At 31.3% G+C, this 25,170-nt stretch overlaps 4 protein-coding genes across 4 annotated transcripts in view; 2 read left to right on the top strand and 2 right to left on the bottom strand.

Moving 5' to 3' along the window:
- Window positions 1-322: 322 nt before the first annotated feature.
- On the bottom strand, window positions 323-7,274 carry LOC110991349 (transmembrane protein 185B). Its single transcript, XM_022256686.2, has 7 exons — window positions 7,002-7,274; window positions 6,707-6,883; window positions 6,392-6,599; window positions 5,815-5,944; window positions 4,612-4,742; window positions 4,137-4,266; window positions 323-3,692 (listed from the first exon to the last, which is right to left on the bottom strand). The coding sequence occupies exons 1-7, from the start codon at window positions 7,049-7,051 to the stop codon at window positions 3,451-3,453; spliced, it is 1,068 nt and encodes a 355-aa protein (XP_022112378.1). The 5' UTR covers window positions 7,052-7,274; the 3' UTR covers window positions 323-3,450.
- A 1,044-nt stretch (window positions 7,275-8,318) lies between these two features.
- On the top strand, window positions 8,319-10,191 carry LOC110991343 (NEDD8-activating enzyme E1 regulatory subunit). Its single transcript, XM_022256678.2, has one exon. It carries the CDS (start codon window positions 8,535-8,537, stop codon window positions 10,140-10,142), a length of 1,608 nt encoding a protein of 535 aa, XP_022112370.2. The 5' UTR covers window positions 8,319-8,534; the 3' UTR covers window positions 10,143-10,191.
- A 61-nt stretch (window positions 10,192-10,252) lies between these two features.
- Window positions 10,253-12,236, bottom strand: LOC110991344 (N-alpha-acetyltransferase 30). The gene is made up of 2 exons (XM_022256680.2): window positions 11,198-12,236; window positions 10,253-10,980 (listed from the first exon to the last, which is right to left on the bottom strand). The coding sequence occupies exons 1-2, from the start codon at window positions 11,900-11,902 to the stop codon at window positions 10,816-10,818; spliced, it is 870 nt and encodes a 289-aa protein (XP_022112372.1). The 5' UTR covers window positions 11,903-12,236; the 3' UTR covers window positions 10,253-10,815.
- A 586-nt stretch (window positions 12,237-12,822) lies between these two features.
- LOC110991383 (serine/threonine-protein kinase SIK2) overlaps window positions 12,823-25,170 on the top strand; it is a 40,411-nt gene continuing 28,063 nt past the window's right edge. The window contains exons 1-2 of the mRNA XM_022256729.2: window positions 12,823-13,405; window positions 22,804-22,920. Of these exons, the coding sequence (XP_022112421.2) occupies window positions 13,262-13,405; window positions 22,804-22,920 (261 nt within the window). The 5' untranslated portion in view covers window positions 12,823-13,261. The remainder of the gene's footprint in view (window positions 13,406-22,803; window positions 22,921-25,170) is intronic.

The following is a 25,170-nucleotide window of genomic DNA, read 5'->3' as shown; positions in this document are numbered from 1 at the left end:
GAATAAATATAATGTACCCTATCCCAAATTATAGAAATAATACTTGTATTAAAAGGCCAAAACCATAGATGATGAAACCTAGCTCGAATAATGAACCAAAACTATTAACTAATAAATTAAGAAGTGTTAAATTTTGAAACCCTGAAGTTGGGAACAAGTACAAGTTACGTAAGGTCGAAATTATATGGGGTAAGTCGTTCTAAATTTCGTGTCGACTGCAATGAGTTTTGGCGTAGACTTAGTCACTTAGTCAGTGTAATGGAGTTTTAAACTAATTCTTATAAAACTTAAACGTATAACTGGGATTTAAAAAAAGACAGTATCGCTTAACAACTGCACACTTTATTTGAAACAAAAAATATTAACAAAATAACATTCTGAGAAGCGAATAGGAAGAGTATATCACAGTATTAATTCATTGTTATGCAACAAAAATCTTAAATTAGTTACATCTAATTAAAAAAATACTTCGTACCTAATTGCACCTACTGCTTAACATTCAAGTGCCTAATAACAAATACATAAATTATGACTTAAAACTTAAAAAGATCGTAGAGAATATGCATCTACTTAATGAAATAGCTATTTAAATTTTATTTACCTAAGTATGCGAAAAGTCGACGATTAGTTTAATACAAGTAGCGGCACGAAACTCTAGCGCTGACCGTTATTGCGCAGAAGTAAAAAACCTGAGGGGGGCTAGCGGAATGAAGAGCGTCGATTGGCTCTCCAGTCGCATTCCGTCCCCCGCACCACAGTACACAATAGCAATCCGCTCCACGTATCGACCAGCGCTAGACTTACGTGCCGCTGCCTATACAATTGAGAATTCCATTTCTTTCCCGAAAACCAGCTATTTTTATTTAAACCAAGTTGATTAAGTTTTGATAGTGGTTAATTATACAAATTAAATATACGCCAGATTAATCACTCTGCTTTTAATATACGAAAATAAATTCTTACCGTTTAAGTTTAACAATGACGCGACACACATACCAAGTTACCAGTTACATTAATTCAAATCACAGTGGGTTTCTAATGTAACATATTGTATTATTATATATTATTTTGTAAAATAAAGAATAAAAAAAGTATGGCGAACAGTAGAAGAATCAGTAATTTTTTACTAAATCTCTTTAAGTACATCCATATTCTCTACTTGCATCATTTGAACCCTTTACATAACTTTAAACAATATTTACAAATATATTCTAAAATTTAAAGCACCATTTATATTTAAAACACCAATGATATGAAGAGCAATGCTTGATATACAATGATTGCCGGCATTTAATTGGGGTACAATTTTATCATCGCAAGCAAATATAATGATTGTATAACAATAAAATGGATGCTATCGTTTTATTACTAAATAGTTGTATATATATATATAGTTGCCGTGGTATTCTAAGAAACAATATTACGCATTTCAATATTCTAGTTATTATTGTACACTTTTCTTTCCAATGTTTTCTTTATTTGTATTGGTCGAATTATTTTGTATCTATAAAAATTATAAATTACGTCTATTGTTCCAACAACATACTTCTATGAACGTTTATACATTTGAAACTAGCTCTATGATTAACACAGATAATACTAGAAGTGCGGGAAAATAAAAAGTACATTGTCATGTCTATAACAAATGAACGCACTATAAACATCCAAAAACTAACATTTTGTAGGGTCATATTACTAAATATTCTAAGTTATTTAGGTTTATAAATATGATTCAGTTTTGTGCACAGTAATTAAATATACGTTATACATTTGAAATTCCAGTACATTATTTTTCACCAGATTTTTTAAAGCAAGTGTCATACTTGCTTACATAGACTTGATTTAGTGGTTATACATAAACTAATATAAAAAATAACCGTAAAGAGGAAATATGCGTGGTTAAATACAATAAAATCCGAATAACTTATCCACCAAATAAAGAACAAAGGATTTATTAGTTCATGTCACGAAGGACATCTAGCATTTAGAGAAATTGATTTTCATAATTTACTTAAATTCCGAGATACTTTCCAAATTCAGCAAGCTTTGTTTCTAAATTCGGTTCAAGTACATATAATATATTTGTTTCGTAAAATATCGGCTACCTTCAATCTTTTTTAATAATTTATATCCGAAACCGACTTTTGTGAGATTTGGAATATAGCAATTCTATAGATCAAATTCAGCTTTCGACTTCAATGACATACATAGGTTTTAGCTACGTTTAATTTTGTTAGGAAGATTATTTTAGACTGATGATCTCTGACGACTCATTGTGCTTGTCATTCTGTACAATTATATATATCTGCATCACAAAACTACGGACTAAATACTTTTTACACACAAAATAATTTAATACTAAAAAAATCACTTTTCATTAGCAATTGCAAATACGAATTTGTATAATGTACGAAATGACTTACAATGTGAATCATTTTATGTAATATACGTTGACTTTACTGACTGAAAACTAAATCAAAATAATAGGGAAATACGCTTAATTTATTATAAAAAAATGAGATGATTTTAATGGGCTAATCAGACACTGGAATCAATGAATCCCTATCCCGCTATAATTTTGTCTCTGTTACACTGGGGTGATGAGGGCAAAACATTAAATAGCTATTTAAGGCTTATACTTGTGAATTGTTAGCTATGCATGTACAAACTATTGACAACTGAACACATTATTGAAATAACAGTAAGGGTTCAATATAAATACAAAAAAGACTACTTTACTGTCATGCTGCTCATGGTCTAAAACAAAATTCACTCCTTAAAAAACAGAGTTAACGAAAATAATACCCACGTTTCATATAGTTGACCTGAATACAAAATTATATAGGAATTCTTATTCTCTTTGCTTCATACTATCTTTGTCATCTGTAACTGGTACAATCTGGGGGAGCGAGATAAGCTATCCTACTCTTCCTACAGACTCGCCTTGTCTATGGTTTAATTACCCCACCCAGTTTTAACGCATTCTAAGTTATTAAAAAAAGATAATTGTGCAATTAAATATATACTAAATACTATTGTGCAAATTATTGAGTTTCATATAATTTAATACTAAAAACTAAAGTAAAACTTGATTCCCATTTTCTGAAGCTCGCATACAGCTGTGTATACAATTGTGAAAAAAGTGTAAATTTTAATAACATTCTCTGAACAAATAACCAGTTGATAATGGTTGACATTTTTAAATATGCACCTTTATTTCGTTTATTGTCTTTGTCAGCCATCATAATTTGACATTTACTATATTGACATAAGGAATACAAACATGGCGGCCAACGTTTTCGCGGGTATATATTAGGCATTTGCTGATTAAACTTATAATAATTTCTCATCAATTAAGATCAAATATATTACCAATTAATTGTTAGTTATAAAAAATTGGCATAATTTACCTTGATTCTCTTGATTGACCCAGGATTGAATATTGGATTTTCAATCGGGCATATCTATGCTAGTTACTGGTACGACGGGCTTTAAAGCTTCATTTTTCTTTTGATTCTTCTGTTTTCTATGGACTTTCTTTTCTTCGTCTCTATAAGGTTCTTGATTAACGGGTTCGTTTGGAACCGATCCACGATTGACGTTATTATTATACGCGATATTTGCGTACTCTTGCAGTAAAGGAAACACTGATAGAAGGAACTGGCAGAAGTCTTTTCGAATCCCAAACCACCCTAAAATATATTCATATATAAGTATTCTAGGATTGTATTTAAAGTGTGTAAAATTTTACGAGTGCTTTGCGTAATCGTGGTAAGCAAGAGAATGTCATTCGCTGTCCTGTTAAATAAATTTACCCTATTATTATTATTCTAATATTTATTTCCCTTCCATGTTTCAATATTAATTTATAGCTTTCCTTAAGAATTGAACACATATACAAAAAAATTATTGAATATAAATGAAAAAAAGTATACCAGAGTTATTGAGATATTTGTTTAGGCAATATACATATTATGGGAAATCTAAACCGATTCAGGTTCACAAAAACTTAAAGTAAATGTACACCTAACACAGAATTAATTAATTATGTATGTAACTAGTGCATGATTGTGTGTGTTAATAAAGGTTTGATTTTTGATATAGTGAAATATATAAAAATTTACATAAATACTTACATTTATTACCTCCTTTGGAGCTGAATGACATGATAATAAGCGTAGCGTAAGTGACAAACAGTGGGCTGACTACTACGATGTATGTAAATCTGTTGTCTGGACTATCATCCAACTTATTTGTTAGTAGAACCTATGGATATAAATGCATTTTACTTTAAACAAATGTAAGATTAGTAATCTTTACATAATTGTTGTGTTTTAAAACAATATACTAAAGATTACAGGAGCAATTTTCAAAAGTTTTTTTAATTAGCTTTTGTATTTTTTTTTAACTTAATTTAACCAAATATGCATTAATTTTATATATTTAAAAAAAAACACTGTCTGTATTAGTACAGGCCACATAGTAATAAATAAAACAAATCGCAACTAGAAGAGTAAAAGTTTGATCACAATGAGTTTAGCGGTTTCTGTTTTTTTACAACACAAGTTGAATAGCGGAAGTTTTTATAATTAGGAATGTTTTATTTCTAACCAGGAACACCAAAATAGGTACAACAGTGAATGTATAGGCCATGGCGGAGTTAAAACTCGTTCTCCGCTGTTGGATGTTGGCTTCGGGCGAGCGTAGAAGAATACCCGCGAACATTATGCTATATAGCACACCTGAAAATATACATAAAAATATCATAGTCCAGAATGTATATGTATGTATAATTATCCTATTTAATATAACGCCTTCGATCGTTAGCCGTTGGTCTAGACTCTAGACACTACAGCATCTCAAGTTCAATTACAGACTCAAGATCCATCTTAATGCCAGATACAATAGATTCTCAACTCAAATATCTTTATTCGCATCGGTAAACAAGTACAGTTATGAATGTCAATTTTTTTAAATTAATTTTAAATTTACATTTACTACCAGTTCGCAAGTCAAGGGCGTAGAGCGGGCAAGAAGAACTGGTAAGAATAGTTTCCGCCTAATCAAATATATAAGCATTTGCTAAAGTAATTCGGAATTTCAATACTAAGTATTGAAATTTCAGATTCATTGGAGTTGGCAGAATTAGGTTAAAAAATTTCCTGACTTGACAAAAATATGATAACTATTAAACTTGAATTTAGGTCACCATCATCAACATCAAATAAAAAATAAAAAAAATACTTTGAATCTACATATTAATTTTAAACAGTTTTTAGAAACTTTTAAAGTTGTATTAACACATAAATTTATAAATATAATAAATAATTAATTAATGGAAAATAAATAAATAAAATGTTTGTTTTGCATTGTGTTTCATATTAACTAGCAAAAACTAGCTTAATTAATTAGAAATTTATTTTTATTAAGTATGTTAACAGGCATTTTACTTGTATGAAATAGAATAAGTGTTTATGACACTTATATTTATTTTTGTAATATCTAGACTATACACCTAAATAGTGATCCTAATTTACAGGACAGGGCCCAAACAATACATAATAGAATGGTAAAAAAAATTTGTATGAAAACAAAGCAACACTCTGTGTATACTTTTGGAAACCTAACCTAACATTGCTTCAATGTTAGACATGTTGTGTGTAGTAAATTTGTAATGGTGTTTGGCTAATATAAAATAAGATTTACTCAATGCATAGCATTTCTTTATTGTTAGGGATTAGAAAATATATATTTTCATCATTATTTGCTATTATTTTTAATACTTGTAATCATAATAATTAGAACTATACTCACCAACCAAACTAAGACACATTAGTATCCAAAGAGGCACAAAAACCACTTCCCAAGACCAAGTTATAATGGTATCTAATTTCAAAGCCAAAAATATGAATTGTAGAATGTTAACAGCACAAAATAGTTCCAACTAAAAAAAATAGTTTTATTATAATTGTTTATAAAGCAAACAGGGTATTTAAAATAATGCGCTAAGCCCTAATGACACCTGCAGGCAAAGGTGACAAATACCACCAGGTGTTAACATCTTGAGGGATATGATACTCTTTTGTTGAAGGTTTCTAGACCATTTAAAAAGAAATACAAGCGCTAAATGTTGATAAAGTACTTGCCTTATTATGTGTGACAGTTATATATGATATGTTCTGGATATACATTGGATAGGAATATAGGCTATAGTGAAACTCTACACATAAATATGAAATATAACTTTACTTTCAGTATCAAATTATCATATACACTTTATTGTACTATTTGACATGAATAAGAAACTAACTATATATTCTTTACATCTTTGTCATAAGATGTTTCACAGAATAACTCAGTAATATAATTACTAAAATAAACTGATACATACCTCATAACTTCGGTCATGTTTTACACACCATATACAAATAGCAATAGATACTATGCTTATAAATATTAATGGTATGAAAATAAGAATCCAAAAATGGCGATATGTAGTCAATTGGTCACACACAAGCAGCTCAAACATTAACAATATTAAATGTATGGCAAGACTAATGAGCATTGCCTTATAATGTATGTAGGCTTCACCTTCTAATCTGTAAATATATATTTGCTACATTGATATATTTTTTTATAAAATTCTTTATTGTAAGTTAATAAATTAAACATAATAACAGAATTAGCTAAAAGCAAGCAAACACACCTGAAATGTGGATATTGCCACCAAACATAGGTTCCTATTGTAGCACCAAGAACCACAAGAAATTTCCAAATCCATATTGGTGCAAAAACTGACCAGTAGGACCAATCAATTGTGTTGTCCAACTTTAAAGCCAGTAATGCCGTAAAAATTGACAAACAAGTGTGCACGACGAATTTACTAACAAAAAAAAAATTAAATAAGTAATGAATGTCTATTATATTAAATAATGTGAAAAAATATTATATTATATTAAATATGAGTAGTCAATATGTTTTATAAAATTTAGAAGAACTACCTGGGATTAAAATCCTGGAATAATGTTTGTAAATTCATTTCAGTGCACATTCACCTTGAATGAGTATTCTTAATCCACTTTAGCATTGCACTTTGTTGAACTGCGAATTCAAGTTCTAACTTCTAACTTTTGAAACACGATTTACGGATACAGATTACAGTTACTTAAGTGAGTTCGGTAATTTCTTGAGTGAAATTGTAATATCTAAAAGAAAAAGTGTGGATATTTAATGATTATAGTAAAAAAAGAATTTAGAGTTTAGACAGATAAATATGTTGATTACTGAATGTATTACCGCAGCGGAAAGCCACAGATTATTAACACAACTTGGCCCCAATCCCTATGATCCAAGAGTATGCTACTAAAAGGTATACCATTACGATAAGAAAAAGAGTTGTCACCGTTGACTAAATAGACTAAAATAGAAACTAAATTTGATTTTACGTCTTCCTCATTTTAGCCTTGAACTTAAATGAAATATAAGTTGGGATTTGGGAATAGCAGTCTAAGGAATGTCACGTGACCATTTTTTACAAACTCGTTTGTTAGTGTTTCACGCCTGTCGAAATGTGTCTTTGTCTCAAGCCCCTGCAATTATCTAGCCAAGCCGTGGCTATCAAGTATCAAGTCACACAGTGTTTGTGAAGTGTTGCGCGAAACGTCACACCGCTAATTTCAATCTCAATTTAATTATTCAATTTTATACTTTAATTTTTTGAAGTGAAACTTCTTTAGGTATGAGGATAAATTTTTTAGGGATGCATCGTCACGAAAATGGACATGTTTGTGGAAGACAAGGGGGAGATCGATTGACACTGATTGAGAGAGAGCGAGAAAGGAAGATCTATAAAAAACTCACGCTTATTCGTTTAGTAGTTACATATTAGAACTTTAGATCGAAATTCTGTCACATCGTCTTGTGCAGTAAACGTTGATTTATTTATTTATATTATCATTAGCACGTATACAGTGTGTAAACAGTGTGAATATAGATTAACATGGAGTGATCATACACTTGTAAATGATCATTTAATTGGGGCTTTTACCTTAGTAAATTACAAAAAAGTTGCACTTCTGACATGTGTACTATGTACGCACGAACTTTTTTTAACAAAGCTAATTGAATAACTAAGCAACATTTATAATTTTAATAGATTTGATAAATTATTATCAGTCTCGTCAAATGAATACTACAGATAAGAAGAATCAAATTTATGGTATTCGCCATCAATGTCAAATACAAATATTGTGAAATATATATGAGACCATAAAATTATTCGTAGAACTTAAAATTTTGTTAAAAGGTTTGGAAATTATAAATGACAGTTTTTGTCATGTGTCAGTATTCAGTAATGACAAAGTGAAGTGAAGTGACTTTGAGAAATGAGGTTTTGACGTTTTCCAAATGATAAATCTGATTTGAATTGGCAGTCTACAATAAGAGGTGATTAAAATAATAATAATAATCAATTAAAAACCAAAATATTTATTTAATAAGACAGCTTCACTTCATTTGAAAGACTATAAGTTTAAATGGCTTCCCCGTCACCGAAATCTCCTGAACAAAACGAAAAAACGAAGCAATACGACCGGCAACTTCGACTTTGGGGTGATCATGGACAATCAGCGCTTGAAAATGGTCATATCTGCCTAATTAACGCAACAGCTCTGGGAACGGAGATTTTAAAATCGATAGTTCTTCCTGGAGTTGGCGCCATAACTATAGTGGATGAAAACATAACCAGCGACGAGGACTTAGGGTGTAATTTCTTTCTTGAAACCTCCAGTAAAGGTTTAAACAGAGGCTCTGAAACTTTACGATTGTTATTAGAGCTTAATGATGCCGTTCAGGGTCACTCTGTTCAGGAACCTCCAGATCAAATTCTAAAAGATAACCCTGATTTTTTTAAATCATTTAGTACAGTCATTGCAACATCATTAAATGAGAAGTTAATTATAGATTTATCACAACACTTATGGGATTTAAATATTCCTTTAATATTATGTAGATCAGTTGGGTTTTTAGGTTCGTTTAGAATACAGTTTAAAGAGCATGCAATTATTGAGACCCATCCTGATAATGAACGAGTTGATCTCCGTCTAGATGTTCCATTCCCTATTTTATCACAATATTTTGATAGCATTAATATCAGTACTCTTGACCTGAAAGATCATGGCCATGTCCCATGGATTGTTATTTTATACAAAGCAGTACAGCAATGGCAAATCACAAATCTGGACAGATGGCCAATGACCAGAAAAGAAAAGAATGAAATCAAAGAAATAATCCAGCAATACATAAGGATTGATGAAAATGGATTGCCAATAACTGAAGAAAACTTTGAAGAAGCAATAAGGGCAGTAAATACAGCATTGCTTCCTACATTTCTACCTGTAAAAATTCAGGAACTTATTTATAGCAGTGCAGCTATTAACTTGACTAAAGATAGTTCTGCATTTTGGATTATGTGTTCTGCCCTGAGAGGGTTTGTAGAAGCTGAAGGAAAAGGGAAGTTACCCGTCACAGGTGTATTACCAGATATGACAGCTTCCACAGAACATTATGTTAAACTGCAAAATATTTATCGGTGTCAGGCTGCGGCAGATGCAGAGATAGTTTATAGAAAAGTACAACAAATAGTATCGCAGCTACAATGTGACACTTTGAGTGAAGCTGAAGTCAAGCTATTTTGTAGGCATGCTCATGATTTGCATTTAATTAAAGGATCTAATATAGCTTTAGAATATCAGACGGGTGGGCCGGTAGCATCTTACATAGCTAGACATTTAGAAGAACCTGATGTAATGATGGTGCATTACATTCTATTAAGAGCAGCTGATATGTTTCGATCTGAACATTGTCGGGCACCAGGAGAATGGGAGCCAGAAAGTGATATAGCAAAACTTAAAAATTGTGTCTCAAAAATATTGACTGATGTTTCTTGTTCGCCATTCCCTAAAGATGATCATATTCATGAAATGTGTCGTTATGGAGGTGCAGAAATTCATAGTGTGTCCGCTTTTCTTGGTGGTTGTGTGGCACATGAAGCTATAAAACTAGTTACTAAGCAATATAATCCTATTAATAATACATTTGTTTATGATGGAGCATCCACTAATTCTGCAACTTTTACATTTTAAAAGTTTTACTATTCATATATTTTTGGTTTTCAATAAATCACTGCTAATATCACAGCAATTTTATTTTAATATAACTTAGGGGTAGTGGTTACCTTAAAATAAATGTACACTGTAGTTCTTGAAGAGTGTATTTTCTTATAAGGCATACTTTACTTACCAGCCATCCTTTAGACAAATGAATTTATAGGATTGTAAAATATACATTTTACATTGAACATAAAAACTAAATAAATTATGAAATGAAATTATTTGTAAATAGTCTTCTATTTTTAATTATAATTCTAATAAGATTCTTTTTCATATATACAGCAGTAAATGAAGCCATGATAAATTTCAAATGTTAGTTGGACAACCTGACCTTAATTCTTAAGGTAAATTTTTGAGCAAAAAATTTATATGACATTTATGAAAATCAATACAGATCAAATTTTATTTATTTAATATTTGCAGTAAGAAATACAGCTACTTTGTCAACAAATTTTAACAATAATTACATAAAAAACAAATCACATGACTCAAAATTTTTTTTGGCTGAAATCCAGGTGGCAGATGCATTGGTAAGGTATCAATATAAATAACAGTTCAGTGTTTATATTATGAATAATACACACTTGAAACTGTTAGTGTTAATACAACACAACATTTAAGATATCCCAAAGGACAACTGCAATTTTCACCTGAGCCATAGTTTCAATCTCAATGCATCTACACCATTAAGATAATATCTAAATAAGCGTTTGTCTCTAACAAATCCCAAATTTTCATACAGTTTAAGTGCAGGTTTATTTGTTATTTCAGTTTCTAATACAACTTCATCAGCATTGTCATCAATCATGACCTGGAATGGGTAGAAGATACATTGGATATGTACTAATTTTATTAAAAATGTTATATGGAAATACAATGTTTAAGATTTCAATACTTGTAAGTAACATGAAACAAATGAATATATATATTTATATACAATAATGATATATATTTATATATATTATCTGGTAATGACAATCAAATATAAGCATAATAATTTGTAAAACTTATTTTAGATATTTGCTCACCTGTATTGCTTTTTGAACCAACTTAGATCCAATCCCTCTTTTTCTATATTTTTTATCAACTGCCAACATAGCAATGTAGCCTCTTTTAACAACATTGCGATGCATGTCTAACTTACATACAATGGCACCAATGCAATTTTTATCATGAATTGCCAAAAAGCAAAGCTTAGGCCAATTATGTATAAAATATCTATATGTGTAGATTGAATAAGGTTCAGATAAATCCTTCTGTATTAGTCTCATGATTTCAGGCATTTGTAACTCAGATTCATATGATACAATGAATACCTTTCCATCATTTTCTGTATCTTGAAAATGATTGTCATCTATCTGGACACTATCAAGAGTCCTTTTCTCACTTGATTCAGATGAACCATTCTTAGTATTCTCTGTGTGTTGAGTTAAGTCACTACAATATACACTATTTACAAAAGTATCTTCACATGGAGATTGTTGTTCTGTCGAATCATTAATAGGTTCTTTATTAATTTTCAAATGATCACTAGTGCCATTTGTAAGGTTATTGTGATGCTTTATATGAAGTGACTGTGATATCATTTCGTTCAACTTATCTTCGCTATTTTCTATACTCTTTCCGTCAGGTGTTACTGAAGGATCTTTGGAATTGATTGATTTGTTTTTCACGCTTGTACATTTAGAATTTTCTTTCACGTTTCCTACGTGATCATCTGCCCGTTGACTCATGTTTTTGTTCGTCTAACTATTTATATTTATGTACACATTCAATGACTGTAAGCTCATCCACCCATCACCTTTCCCGTTAGTGAAATATTTTCTTGTCAAAATCATAGAAGAATATTACCGACATCTTGGGTGCTCAATATGCACTTTCCAATTATTAATACAATTTTATTTCCTTAGTTATGACAATATTTAATGACAAAGTAGCTTGTCGTCTTAAATTAGACATACGAAAATAATACTTTCAATTGAATAAAAATTTCAATAAGAAGTGTTAATACGAGCCTTCTACAATCACATTGCAAAAAAGATGCCATAGACTTTTTGACAATGACCATAGTGAATAAATGAAAGTTCATATATACACATTGAACGAAATTTTCCTGACTACATCCATTATAGATAATATAGAAAAACCACAAGAAAAATTATTAAGCTCCTGCGTTTTTTTATCTTACAAATTTATTAGATTATCAAATATCAATAATTGAAACAGAATTTAAATATATGATATTTTATTTAACCTACGAAGTCTGTAAATGATGTTATATCGCTAAAAGATATGGGAGAACATACATTGCAAAAAAAACATAAAAAGTTTAAAAAAATGAAATAGCTTATAATATATATCTTTATTTTCTGTCGATGACTGAATGTTTGTTCGTGACTGAGTGTGACTACGTGTGATTGTAATTTTGGTTTTGGGTGAAATAATTTTGATCTATTTTTGGCTTGTACATAGACAATTTTATGTAAATTATAGTATAGTTGGTCCTTAATTGATAAATAAATCTGTAGTATTATAATTTTTTCCTAATTAATTAGAGTATTAAAGGAAAAGAGTAAATGTTTAGTCTAATTTTACATTCTTTTACTGGCCACCCTGGTATCTCCAATAGCAAGTGTTTTACTTGCCAGTTGCTGCGTTGAGCGTTCATGTTCAATTATCAGTACCGGGTTGATAGCCGGTGAGGCGGCGGCGTTGTGTGATTTAGTGACTTACGATACGCGCGCCGCCTCTGCGTGAATTTCTGTAATTTTGTTAATAATTTTATACATTTACTACAGTTGTGCAATGTTATACTTGATGAACTTAATTTATGTTAAGGACTTACAAAATATTTATAGGAGTGCTTCGTATTATACAATTTTTATAGAAACGACAATGACATGAGTGAATTTGTTAATAATTCATATTAATATATAAAATAATTGTTGAATTTTTCAAGAAATTCAATACAAGTTGAAAAAAAATCAAACGCTATAAAGTGCTATTATGTTGTGCCGTGGTTAATTAACGAATTCAATCGGTTAAGGTTGTAATTTTCATAAATAGGAGACTCTGTGAAAGTACGATATTTGATGATTTCAAAATCGGCAATGGCGGAACGGGAACGACCTGCAAAAACCACCATCAGGGTGGGATTTTATGACATAGAGAGAACTATTGGCAAGGGTAATTTTGCCGTCGTTAAATTAGCACGACATCGAATAACGAAGACTGAGGTAAGGAAACCCTTATGTAGAATATTAAGGTATACATTTACAGTACTAAAGCGAACATAGGTACTCTTATATACCTATGTATAATTCAATTGCTTTAATATTCTGAGTGAGTCCACAAGAGTTGCCTGTATTACTTATATTATTATAAGTTACAAAAGATCTAACGTTGACGAAGAATTATCCAGCTGTAAGTTTTATTGAGTACTTTCATTAGCTTTTGCATGACTGGAAATAATAATTATGTAGGTAAGTAAATAAATTTATTTCATTGTAATGGCATCAAGCAGATGAAGTGATTTAAAGGAAACAAACAATTAGGTTTCTTTGTTATAACGGTCTAGACGGTCTTATCTCCATGATAATATATGTATACTATCTGGTAGGTACATTTTATTAAGGATATAAGAAATTTTATTCTTAAAGAATATTGGATAAGTACGCAATTGCCATAATTATCTCTGTTGTTAAGCCAACAAGCTGTGAATTCTTAACAACGTGACTTCACTGTATGGGTCTGGGGGAGACCTGTTTCTACCCCCTATATATATTTAAATATAGATATAAAAGGTAGGAGAAGCATAGAAGTATATAACGAAGTTACGTTATATATTCAATATTATGGTAGTCCTTTCTATAGTCTCTCAAGCAGCAACTGAACCACGAATAATATTAAATCTAATGTATTCAGTTAGCATAGAAATTAATTTGTTATTAAAACGTTCTTTAAAAATCATCAATGCAACGACGACGCTCCAATTAAGTGTCAACTATTAATTAAATGGGACAATAACCTGCGTAGCGATTAGATTCACGAAAGTTCAATTTTTACTTCTTCCTACTAATTCGTTAAAAATATGTATATTTTATAGGGAATTATGTTTTTCAAATGACATCTATATGAAACGATACACTTAGTTGATCGTGTTTTTATTAAACCACGTTTTATCAGAAAATAATCCAATAAGTATAGATTTGGCTGGGTTGATATGGGCAAATGAAGGAATCCACGTTACGTACTCTTGAATATTATTCGGCTGTATACAGTTATAATTATTACGGATTAGACAAAAGGCATTTGAACTGAACACCTATCCAAGAAGTAGGTCGTTGGCCGAATACCGGCGTTGTCGTGAATGACTCACGATATTTAAATGGACGACTACACTTTCAAACTTTGATTTATGTTTAATTAGAGACGCGTTTGTTTAGAAAGCCACAGCAGACACAAGTGGATGGCGTGCTCAATGCACTGAAATAACGGGTTGGTCGCGGCCTTCAGTTGAACATTGAACGAGATGTTTGCATTGTTGATATGCCACAAACGTAGTCAAATAAAGTGTTCCATTTTTGTATAGTATTTATTGAGTACAAAAGCGAGGGTAACAGGATTTGTTACATTCTCTAAAACTCTATAATCTGTAACATAAAAATATAGATTAAATTTTTTTAGAATTACGAAAAGAAAATTTGGTGAAATACATAACGATTTGTAAATTAAAATAAGAGGTGAATGCGTATTAATCATTGTATCCTCATATGTTTGAAAACAGACTGCAAACTATTTTCGATCTATCGAATAGGTTAGTACTGACTTAACATCTGCGAAATATTTCGAAGAACATAATCATCAATCAGCAAAAGTCGGTTCAGTGTGAGGTTGATCCAGAAATATAGCGGCCTTGTGTGCGTTGCATGGATTTTTGGCTTTTTCCCGTTTACCATTAGCGCCAAGGTGATGGTCAATACTGTGTCATCACTTCGACAGATTGAATGACACGTCTATCAATCTGTCGATCACATAACCTTCCTTAATAAATGGCAACCTACACGGATTTGCTATATTTGTGAGTCAAAAATTGTAGTTCGCTGTTCTATGTTTATGTACTAATTGCTTATTATTGAGGATTCCCTGTAGTCAAAATACTGTTTTCAGACTTCTTATAACTTTTATTTAATAAATAGTTTCGCAGTCTAAAAGAAACTTGACTGTCAGTGTATTAAGATCTAAAAAGTACTGGAAAATTGGCCATAAATCCCCTCTTTCTCAGGAGAGAAAATCATAGCATTTATCTATCTTTTGACGAATGTTAGGCTAGCACGATTACATGAAATCCGTGTTAATTGGTCTCACGCATTGATTCATACCAAAGACAGAAAGTGATCATGTCCACTTTGCGTGATCAGTCGTGAGAATATACGATGCATATTTAAATGAATTTATTTACATACTAACTTAATCGTGACTTTTGCTTAAATATTTGCCGCTTAAGCATTTGTAAATATATTTTGCTTATTGGTTAAATAGAGTACTAGTAGCTAATCGGCCTATACATAAAGTTTGATAGACGTTAGGAGCGCAAATTAAAACATTATTTGAAATTTATTCTTAAGTAAGTAATCCTCTCATATGGCGGGGATGTTTGAAATTTTGCTTACACTTGGTCAGACTCCTGAATGTCAAATAAGCTTATTTGACATACAGGAGTCATAATTCGCTATAACCGCTATACCGACCAAAGATGGTAAATGCCGATTTGCAGGTCCTTTTCAGCCGTATACTTGGGCCTCTGAGGAGAAAGCGAACGGTTTTTGCGTAATTTTTTTTCACTTTGTCAGGAAATCTTTCCGCCAAGTTCAGTTTACATTGCGCGCTAAAAAATGTGCGCTTGACGCAAATGCGTTATCTATTTTGGATTTCTGCGTCAGAGTTTGTTATCTGCGCGTTTTGGCGGTCACCACTTCTATATTTGTGGTTGGACTTTCATTTCTGAATGAATACAGTTTGGTTCAATATTATTTGTATAAAACAAAGCCTATTTATTCCACAACTATTCAACAGCTACCAATTCGTCTCCTTAATCGCAAAACAAATGGGTAAAAACAAATGCATATACAAATTACTTAACTTGGTATTGTTTATCATCTTATTCCATATTATATTGTCATGTGCCCAATGTGGTATTAAATATGTTAAGCCCTCTTTTTTGTCTCATAACTACCGTAGATTTCATGATTTGATGATGTACTAGAGACTAGATATGTAGAATCTCTTCTTTAAATAAGTAAACCTGTTATATAGTACCCTTTAAATAGTAATACTATTTTCTTTTAAAAACTTATAATAAAATGAACAAGCAAAATGTTATTCAACAAGATACATATATACTTATGACGTCACGTATTTATTTTGTAAGCCGCTTTTTCTTATCTCTCGATACAGTATCCAAAAGAATGAATTTGCATTTAAGTTGTTCACTAGTACACGAACAGCAATTTTATTAAACACCTCATGCGCAAGTTAAAGCATGTTTTACTGTTTACATGTATTATATGGTAAAATCCAGTGGCGTTTAAGTTAAAACTTAAAAAATTGTAAAAAATTACAATAATAAAAATAAGCCTTTATTGTTCCACATCCTATTTACATAAATTAAATAAAATAGATATAAATACAATTTTAACTAAGATGCGGCCCCTGTCCGGAACAAGGCCTCCAACTTTTTCCATTCTAAATTATTTTGTGCCATCGTCATCCAATTTCTACCAGCTACCCTCTCGATCCCAACAGCCCATCGCTCTATTGGTCTTCCTTTGTTTCTTGTTCCTTTTGGACCAGTCCATTCGGTTGCTGCTTTAGAGTTTAGACCATCTGTAATCTGTATAACGCGCTACGTGCCCATCTCCAAAAAAATTACAATACAGAACTAACAATAACCAACATTGAAATACTGAATATGAATTTGTTTTAAATTTTTAGGATGAAGATATGTTGGTCACGTAAAGATATTCTTTATTCAATTCAAATTTAGAAACCTGATACGATATTCGAACCCTAGGTTTGATAATCGTGCTCCTAGCCTGACCCCGATTTCTATTTAAAAAATAATATATCCAGATCAATAGCCGAACTCGACCTTAAAAATCTATACATTCGTGACATTTAAATTTTGTATCTATCCAAACGGAAAGACTTAAATAAATTGTATGAGTCCTTACAGATTAAAAATGTGAACTGACAGTAACTGCTAAATTGAATTCAGGGCGTAGTATGTACTACGGGGCGGGGGGTACTAGAATGGAGTGCACTATGTCTCCCCCTTACTACGAGTACCTGACAGATTGCGATTTTTCTCAACAAAGGGAAAACGTACGTTCCATGTCTTTCATATTTTGAATATTCCGGGCATATTTTGCATGAATTTTAACAGGTGAATATTCCCTATATTTAATTCATATCAATGAAGTATGAAAAGTTGATATTAGACTTGACTGAACTGAATTAAAAGCGCTAATTGTAAGGTTTTGTTATTGAAATCTATAGAAAAGAAAGCACATGAAATATGAATCTTAAAAAAAACACTTTCACTATCACGTATATCGTTTGACGTTTATTCAAAATGTGACGAGATTGATAATTCAAAGTAAACATAAAATGCAACCTATGTAATCTCAAGTCGGGAAATAGGGAGGCTTACGGGGGTGCGTGCCTCCCTCTCGCACGTGTCCCGTCTCGCTCACACCATATTGATCGTAGTCTAGACTTGTTGATAGCTGTTTGACCCAGGGTTGGATGTCCTGCGAACTAAAGTAGTCCTTTGACTGTCCTGGGTTGTTTTTAATTAGAATTTCATTGTAGGCCGTAAAAACCAGGGTTAAAGTTTTTAGAGATAAAACCTTTAATGCCGTACATGGCATAATTTTTTTTATGATATTACTAAATTATTTTACTTACTTATTAATTATTTATTTTGCTTTTTTACGTTTATATATATATATATATATATTTTATATTCGAAGCCGCAGCTCTTATACTCGTACTTATATATATATTTAAATATTCTATAGTCAAAGACAATATTTAAATCAAATAAATCAATAATTATGTGTCAGGAAACAGATAATCGGTACTGTCTTTGTCGTCATAGAGAGATTTAAATCTACTACGTCAATATAATAGGTACTTTATGTTGCGGTTTATCTCATAAGTATATGATAAGCATTGACGCAAATTATTGTTTGGGTTTGAGATGTTCAACTAACACATACGAATACTTGAAGGTGATGATTTTCAGGTAGGTATATAATAATAATACTATCCCTATATTCAAATATTGAATTCGTAGTTCTACAGCTAACATAAATTATATACAGTAATAAAAACAAGTATACTAAATATATGGAGTACAAGTATATACAAAAGGTAATAATATTTCGAAAGGACTAAAATTGATAAAAAATATTAAATACGTTCCTAAAACTTAATTCGGCTGTGCTGTGTGACGGTGTGAATGTGGGTGGTGTATTAAGGGTTTGCTCATGATGCAGGTCATTTAGCGATTTTGAATTATATACTGCGATAGCTTATATATGTGTGAAAATAGGTGTGTTATTCAAAACTACCCACCCTTGCAAACTTCGTTTCGCTTTAATGTGATTTTTTTACTTATATGAAACGTTTTGCTATGATTACCATTGAGGCTGTTTGCTATTCAGGAATAAAAATCACAAATACTCAAAAATTACTACATTTTTCTAAATATTCTATATATTTTTCCTGGTAGAGAACTTAAACTCTAAGGAAGAATTTTATGGAATATAAAAATCATCTTCGAGTTTTGCGTTAACAAACATTTTGTGATTCATTTTTATTTATAGAGATGTGACGACCACTGCAATAAATTATTAAAGTCAGTATAGGAATTAAAAAACAGTAATCCAAAAGCCGAATGTAATTACACCAAATAAGTTAGTTGATATCTTAAAAAAATACTAAGATTAAGGGAGTTTAGTATTATAAAATAATTTACGTGACAGAGACTTTACCGTTTACGTCTAGAAATAATTACACAGCGGAGAGCTAATTTCTAGAACCGCACCTGTGCCTACACAACAGTTTCTGTACACAACTACGGCTTACGATAGCTTAGTATAGGTTTACATATTCACCAGGAAATTAATGATCGTATTTTTGTATTTTACCGAAAAACATTTCATTTTCACATCTATACCACAATTAAAGTAGCTTTATCGCGGCGTTTCGCAATCTCGGTTACAAAAATTATCGATAATAATCACGACACCTCTTCCAATTCTTCCTTCAGCAAACGGGAATGGATTTCAGCCATGTCCCTTTATTCATAAATCAATCTAATTGCATCATATCCACATCGTATCTCTGTTAATTATTTAAATATGTTTAAATTGCCTTGTTTCGTTCCATTATCTATGTCTAAGTAATTGTATATCTTATGTAGTTGTGATTTCTTGCTTTCAGATTATTTAATTTATGTCCTCACAGTGGTTGCCTAGAATAGATCCCTTGAAAGCGATTAGGCCAATTACCCTCCTTTTTATTCAATTATTTTATGTTTAAAGAACTTTATTTCTCATTACAAAAAAATATATTTTATTTACATGACAAACATAATATTATTAATATGTATATAGGAGCGAGATACACGACGTCATTAGCCATCTCAATTTTAGTCAACAGTGTTCACTCTAACATGCATCTTTACTACCTTTTTGAATTTGTCAAACACATCAATATTGCGAATTTTAGATGGTAATTGATTAAATATTTGCACATGGGGTGGCACAGGTATGAGGGATACCTAATAGACTATTATCTTATTATATATTAGTATTATCTTATTCGGGTATATTTATAGTCAATTTGATCTATATCACGTAGGCTATGGAGTGTATTCAATGTTGTCTGGAGCACATATACACCAGTCACGAGGTAGATTAAATAGTTGATAATATCAATTATCGATGGTCGCTTAATCACATTATCACACTTCTTGTTGAGGACAGTTAGTCAATGACAATATTTGCGTCATACTTCTTTAAGTACATTCTTTACTTTCTCCTGCGGCTTCACTCGCTGACAATGTGTAAGCCCACAAAAAACATAAACGTTATACCTTTAAAAGTACTTCAAATAAAGTGAATCATCCTTGAATAAGATTAAACAAGATACATTAATGGATACTTCTACGAAACATTTAAGGCACGAGTTCTATTCAACTCCTCTGTTCCAGTACTATTGTTTTGTGTTTAATTATTAAGTTATTACATTTATTACGATACATTAAGTAGGTGATCGTTTAATTTGCGTCAATATGATATTTTAAAAGTGTTATTATAAAAATATCAAAAAACACCGAAACAGTTGGATTTATGCCAAGGAATCAAGTGCTGTATAGTTTTACAATCTTTTATTGTACATATTATCTTAGCATTTAAATCGATATAAAAAATAATTTCTAAATAAATTTAGTTTGACCAAATGATTCCATTTTTCTTTCATAGCAGACCCAAGGCAATATGACTAAGAATACGGATGTTTGTACCGATAAAAGTTAAAATTCGTTTTAAGTTTTCACCTGTCAAGTTTACCCTTTGTAAGCTTCTTAAAGGTTGAATGACACGAGGTTAATGACCTACTGCGTTTAAAAAACATACGTCACTATTTTAATTATAATACGTAAACAAGAGTTAAATATGAGTAATCTTTCTAATTTAATATTCATAGGATCAATATCTATTTTTAAACTAATAATTTTGGAAACTATATAAATATTTTATTACAAATCTGTCAGTGATATCTTTATACAAATTTTATCATCCGTAAAATTTACTTGACAGCGCTTAAAATAATCGTAAATATTAACGACGTCAATGTTTCCATTCTATTTTAAAATACAGTAATATCTCTTATAGGCCTAAGCGATTTTCTAGTGAATTTTCTGCATTATTAAAAGATTGTGTACTGGAAAACCCTGCAATACAAGTTCCTATAACGTGGAAGCCAAATTATAAGCAAAGATCGAGACAATGAGGTCAATGTCGGAGTCTAGCGGACATATCAACAAAATGTTACAAGCATGAGCGTGACCCAGTGGAAATGAAACAGATTCGAATCGACTTACTATAAATTGCTTAAATAAGAGGAAGATGTATGTAAATTTGTAAACTTTATTTTGTCTTATTTCATGTAAAAGTCGTCACAAAAATACCTACGTAAATCATGTTATCTATCGAAAGTGAATCATAGAACGGTTTTTTGGATCGTTGCAATTTCATAAGTATTTACTAGATTTTGAATAATAACATCTCGACGCGTGCTTTATATTTTCTTAGGTATTCGTGAACATAAAATGACTAATAATAAAAACACGAAATATTGTTTCCAGTATTGAATTTAAACATTTATTGAGCGTGAGGTCGTCTCTAATCGCGTCAATTGGCGAGTGACGCCCGTGTGACGTCAGTGGCTAAAGGCAAATCACCGAATAACTGTTTTCTTCCGTTTAAAGATTTAGTTGGATTTATTACTTCTGTTTTGATGTAACTTTTTTTTGTTTTTTTTTTGTGGTACTTAAAAGAAAACAAGATTTGGCTTAGAAATAGGCGTACACTCGAAATCCGAGCAAGATGATTTGTTTTGATACTTTAATGGGAAAAAATCATTAAGGGCTTTAGTCATTTCAAATCTTCAGAATGTGATAATCTTTTATTTAGAAAACATTCTAATTCATACCATATGTTTATGTTTACCAGTCTACAGTCTATGAAAATTTGTTTATGTCTGTTTTAAAAATAAATCAATTCGATGAATGTTCCATTTTCACGTACATGTCAAGAGCAAAACTATCTTATGTTCTATCTGTAAATCTAAACACTTAGACATATAGACAGATAAATATATAACTATTAAACATATAACATTATAGTCGAACACGGAACTATAATGTGATATGTTTGAAATAATCTCCACTGCCTTTATCTCGCCTTCTATATTATGAATAACTTGGACGTTTGGAAAAACTATAAGAAAATGTGTTTGCGTTTTTTTGCTGGAGTCGCAGCGGGTGATTTTCGTCGTAGTACTAACATAGATTCGAATGTCATTACTTCTTTACATTATCAACGATTTCGACTACGTTTTCAGACAATGACTCAGACTTATTTGTACAACTGTTTGCTAATTGTTTTTCTACTTATCTGTACTAATTATAATTACGAGTTTGTTGCTTGAACGATGCCTTCAGTCGTGGTATAAATTGTGGATTCTTTTGTTGCGTTCCATTTATCGAGAAAAGTTAAATGTGAATTCAGTGATTCCCACAAGAAATGAAATCCTAAGAGCTACCGAGTTATAAATATAAGGATTTGCTATACGGAAAACCTGTTTTAATAACATTTATTAGATTTCCATGCCATCACATTATTGGAATTTCATAACATGTAGACGTGAGCCGCATGTAATGAAATCTCTGATGTGGGGCAGACATATATCTGGGTCTGTTTCATTGATTGTTTTGGTTAAAGCGGTAGTTAACAATATAATAGATTTTCTTATGAATTTTATATTTAAATTTTTGTTACAGGTAGCAATTAAGATAATAGATAAATCACAACTAGATGCCAGCAATCTTCAGAAAGTCTACAGAGAAGTGGATATAATGAAACGGCTGGACCATCCTCATATTATTAAGCTGTATCAGGTGAGATTTATTTGTTTGAATATTGTATGTACTTAGGCCTGCTTCAATATTTATCTTAACAATATAAGACTAAATATCACAAAGTTCATATAAAAATGGGCTGACAGTATGTTAATTACGAGGTAAGTTTGCTAAAGTCTCCTGTACCTTTCATAGCGAAAACGCGACATTTTTGTATACAATTTAGATATAGATCTTTCAATTTCCGTAGCTCTGATATCGCAACCTTACGATTGTGTGGGAAAACTTTGAGCAAACAATAACTGAGTCCTTACTATGTAACTTCTAATACGAATATCAATAAAGAGCTGTTGGCCTTATGAACATTTACAGCTCATCTCGACCTGTAAAAAATCGTCGGCTTCGTTATTGTAAGTTTCTGAGTACGGGCACAGATCACATTAAATATAGGCAAATGTTGACTTTAATAAACACATTGATATTATATACATATATGATAAAAGAACCCATTCCACGATCGGGCGACATTACCCTTTTTTAAACAGTTTTTTCCACATACTTCCGTGCAATTTTCCGTTCGCACAGGCTTAACCATTTAAATCGACACAATGGCATATACCGTTAGGCATATTGCATCGTTCTGTATGTACTTTTGTCGTTAAATGTCACGTGAAATCGTCGTTAGTATCGTTTGTACGTGATTTGATTGTTCAACGTTAACGCATCGTCATTTGTTTTTGAAAAATACACATGGTACGGCGGTCTGTCTCGTCTTCATGCGGATTGTTTTTGAAATGAACAAATATTGCTCAGGGATCAGCATTCTAATGGTGAAATAGATTTTAAATTAGGCCAGTAGATTTTATTCGCACTTACACTGACCTTCTTAATATTCTCAACCTACACAGTAAAAAATTATGAGATATAGAGTCTCTAATGTGTTCCGTCTTGGGCTTCGTATTTTGCCTTCCACCTAGTCCTAGCCTAGTCACCAGGTTTGCTTGGGCGGTTACGTTTCTTGATTCTTGCGGGATCAAGAGCCTGTTCTAAAATATCCCCAGCAATCATACGATTGGAATCTCTTCGGAGTGTAAAAACATTTGAAATAATAATATACTATTAGACCCACTAGTGACATCCCTGGGTTCTGGGTGCCTATATACATCGTCCGCTTTACAAAACTGAAAATAATGTTACATACATATATTTGAAATAAAACTTACAAAGAAACAAATTTTATAAATACTTATGTAAAAAATACAAAAGTTAAAAACGACAGTATTTTATGTGTTTATTATATTAGTTTCTACTAATTAAACTTGTTTGAAGACATTCTAATTTTTTAGATATCTTTTATAATTTATTAATTTGTTCCCCTTGGAGTAGAGATTTTTAGGCTTTGGGGTTCAAGGGAACAGGCGCTAATTAAAGATTTAAGTTGGCGTCTGATAGATAGTACCGGTGAACCCAGAGCTGGTGGTTTGCGCGATCAACGAATATATATCTCAATACAGCAAATAAACGCTCCCAAATTTAAACGTATACTGCCATAGAGACCAAATTTATAAATTTATTTTAATTTTTTATAGAACAGGGGGCAAACGGGCAGGAGGCTCATCTGATGTTAAGTCATACCGCCGCCCATGGGCGCTCAATGCCAGAGGGCTTGCGAGTGCGTTGCCGGCCTTTTAAGAATTGATACGCTCTTTTCTTGAAGGACCCTAAGGCGAATTATCTCTGTATCAATTTTAATTATTATTATTACTATGTAGGGTAAAATTCGCGATTAGATTTTGTTCAATTATATCCAAAAGGAATAAATTAAAGGATTATGACTGAGTAAACTGAGTCGTAAATACAAAACTTATAAATCCCTAAATGCGCACGATATCTGGTATACGAAGTAAACACTAGTCTTCTCATGTATTCCATGTGTTATCCTTATCACACTCATGTGACTTTAAACGCGAGTAAATGTGACAAACATTTGTATAAGTATTTAAGAGGTTTATGTCGTATTTATTGTCGGTTTATAAACTTTAAATATTAAATCGACATTAGATATATTAATACCTTAGCTCTTGTACGTCATATTTATTAAAAGTATATGAGAACATGTAAACTACCATAAACAATTGTTACGACATAGTTTCTTAAAATTAGTTTCTACATCGCCATTATTGTGGTTTTCCGTGAGATAAGCACAATAACAATCAATGGTTCAGTTAATAACATGGGTTTTATTGTTAAATTACGGTTGAGAACTATGTTATTATTTAAATACTCGGT

This window comes from Pieris rapae, chromosome 6, assembly GCF_905147795.1.
Source record: "Pieris rapae chromosome 6, ilPieRapa1.1, whole genome shotgun sequence".
Lineage (NCBI taxonomy): Eukaryota > Metazoa > Arthropoda > Insecta > Lepidoptera > Pieridae > Pieris > Pieris rapae.
This window is presented reverse-complemented; position numbering and strand designations above follow the sequence as displayed.

What these genes read in the sequence shown, in the direction of transcription:
- LOC110991349 (XM_022256686.2), bottom strand. Translation starts at nt 7,051, where the DNA reads ATGTGCACTGAAATGAATTTACAAACATTATTCCAGGATTTTAATCCC. An exon ending in TTCCAGGATTTTAATCCCAG is followed by an intron (nt 6,884 to 7,001) that starts GTAGTTCTTCTA and finishes TTTTTTTGTTAG; the next exon opens with TAAATTCGTCGTGCACACTT. An exon ending in AACATGACCGAAGTTATGAG is followed by an intron (nt 5,945 to 6,391) that starts GTATGTATCAGT and finishes TATTTTTTTTAG; the next exon opens with TTGGAACTATTTTGTGCTGT.
- LOC110991343 (XM_022256678.2), top strand. Translation starts at nt 8,535, where the DNA reads ATGGCTTCCCCGTCACCGAAATCTCCTGAACAAAACGAAAAAACGAAG.
- LOC110991344 (XM_022256680.2), bottom strand. Translation starts at nt 11,902, where the DNA reads ATGAGTCAACGGGCAGATGATCACGTAGGAAACGTGAAAGAAAATTCT. An exon ending in TGGTTCAAAAAGCAATACAG is followed by an intron (nt 10,981 to 11,197) that starts GTGAGCAAATAT and finishes TACCCATTCCAG; the next exon opens with GTCATGATTGATGACAATGC.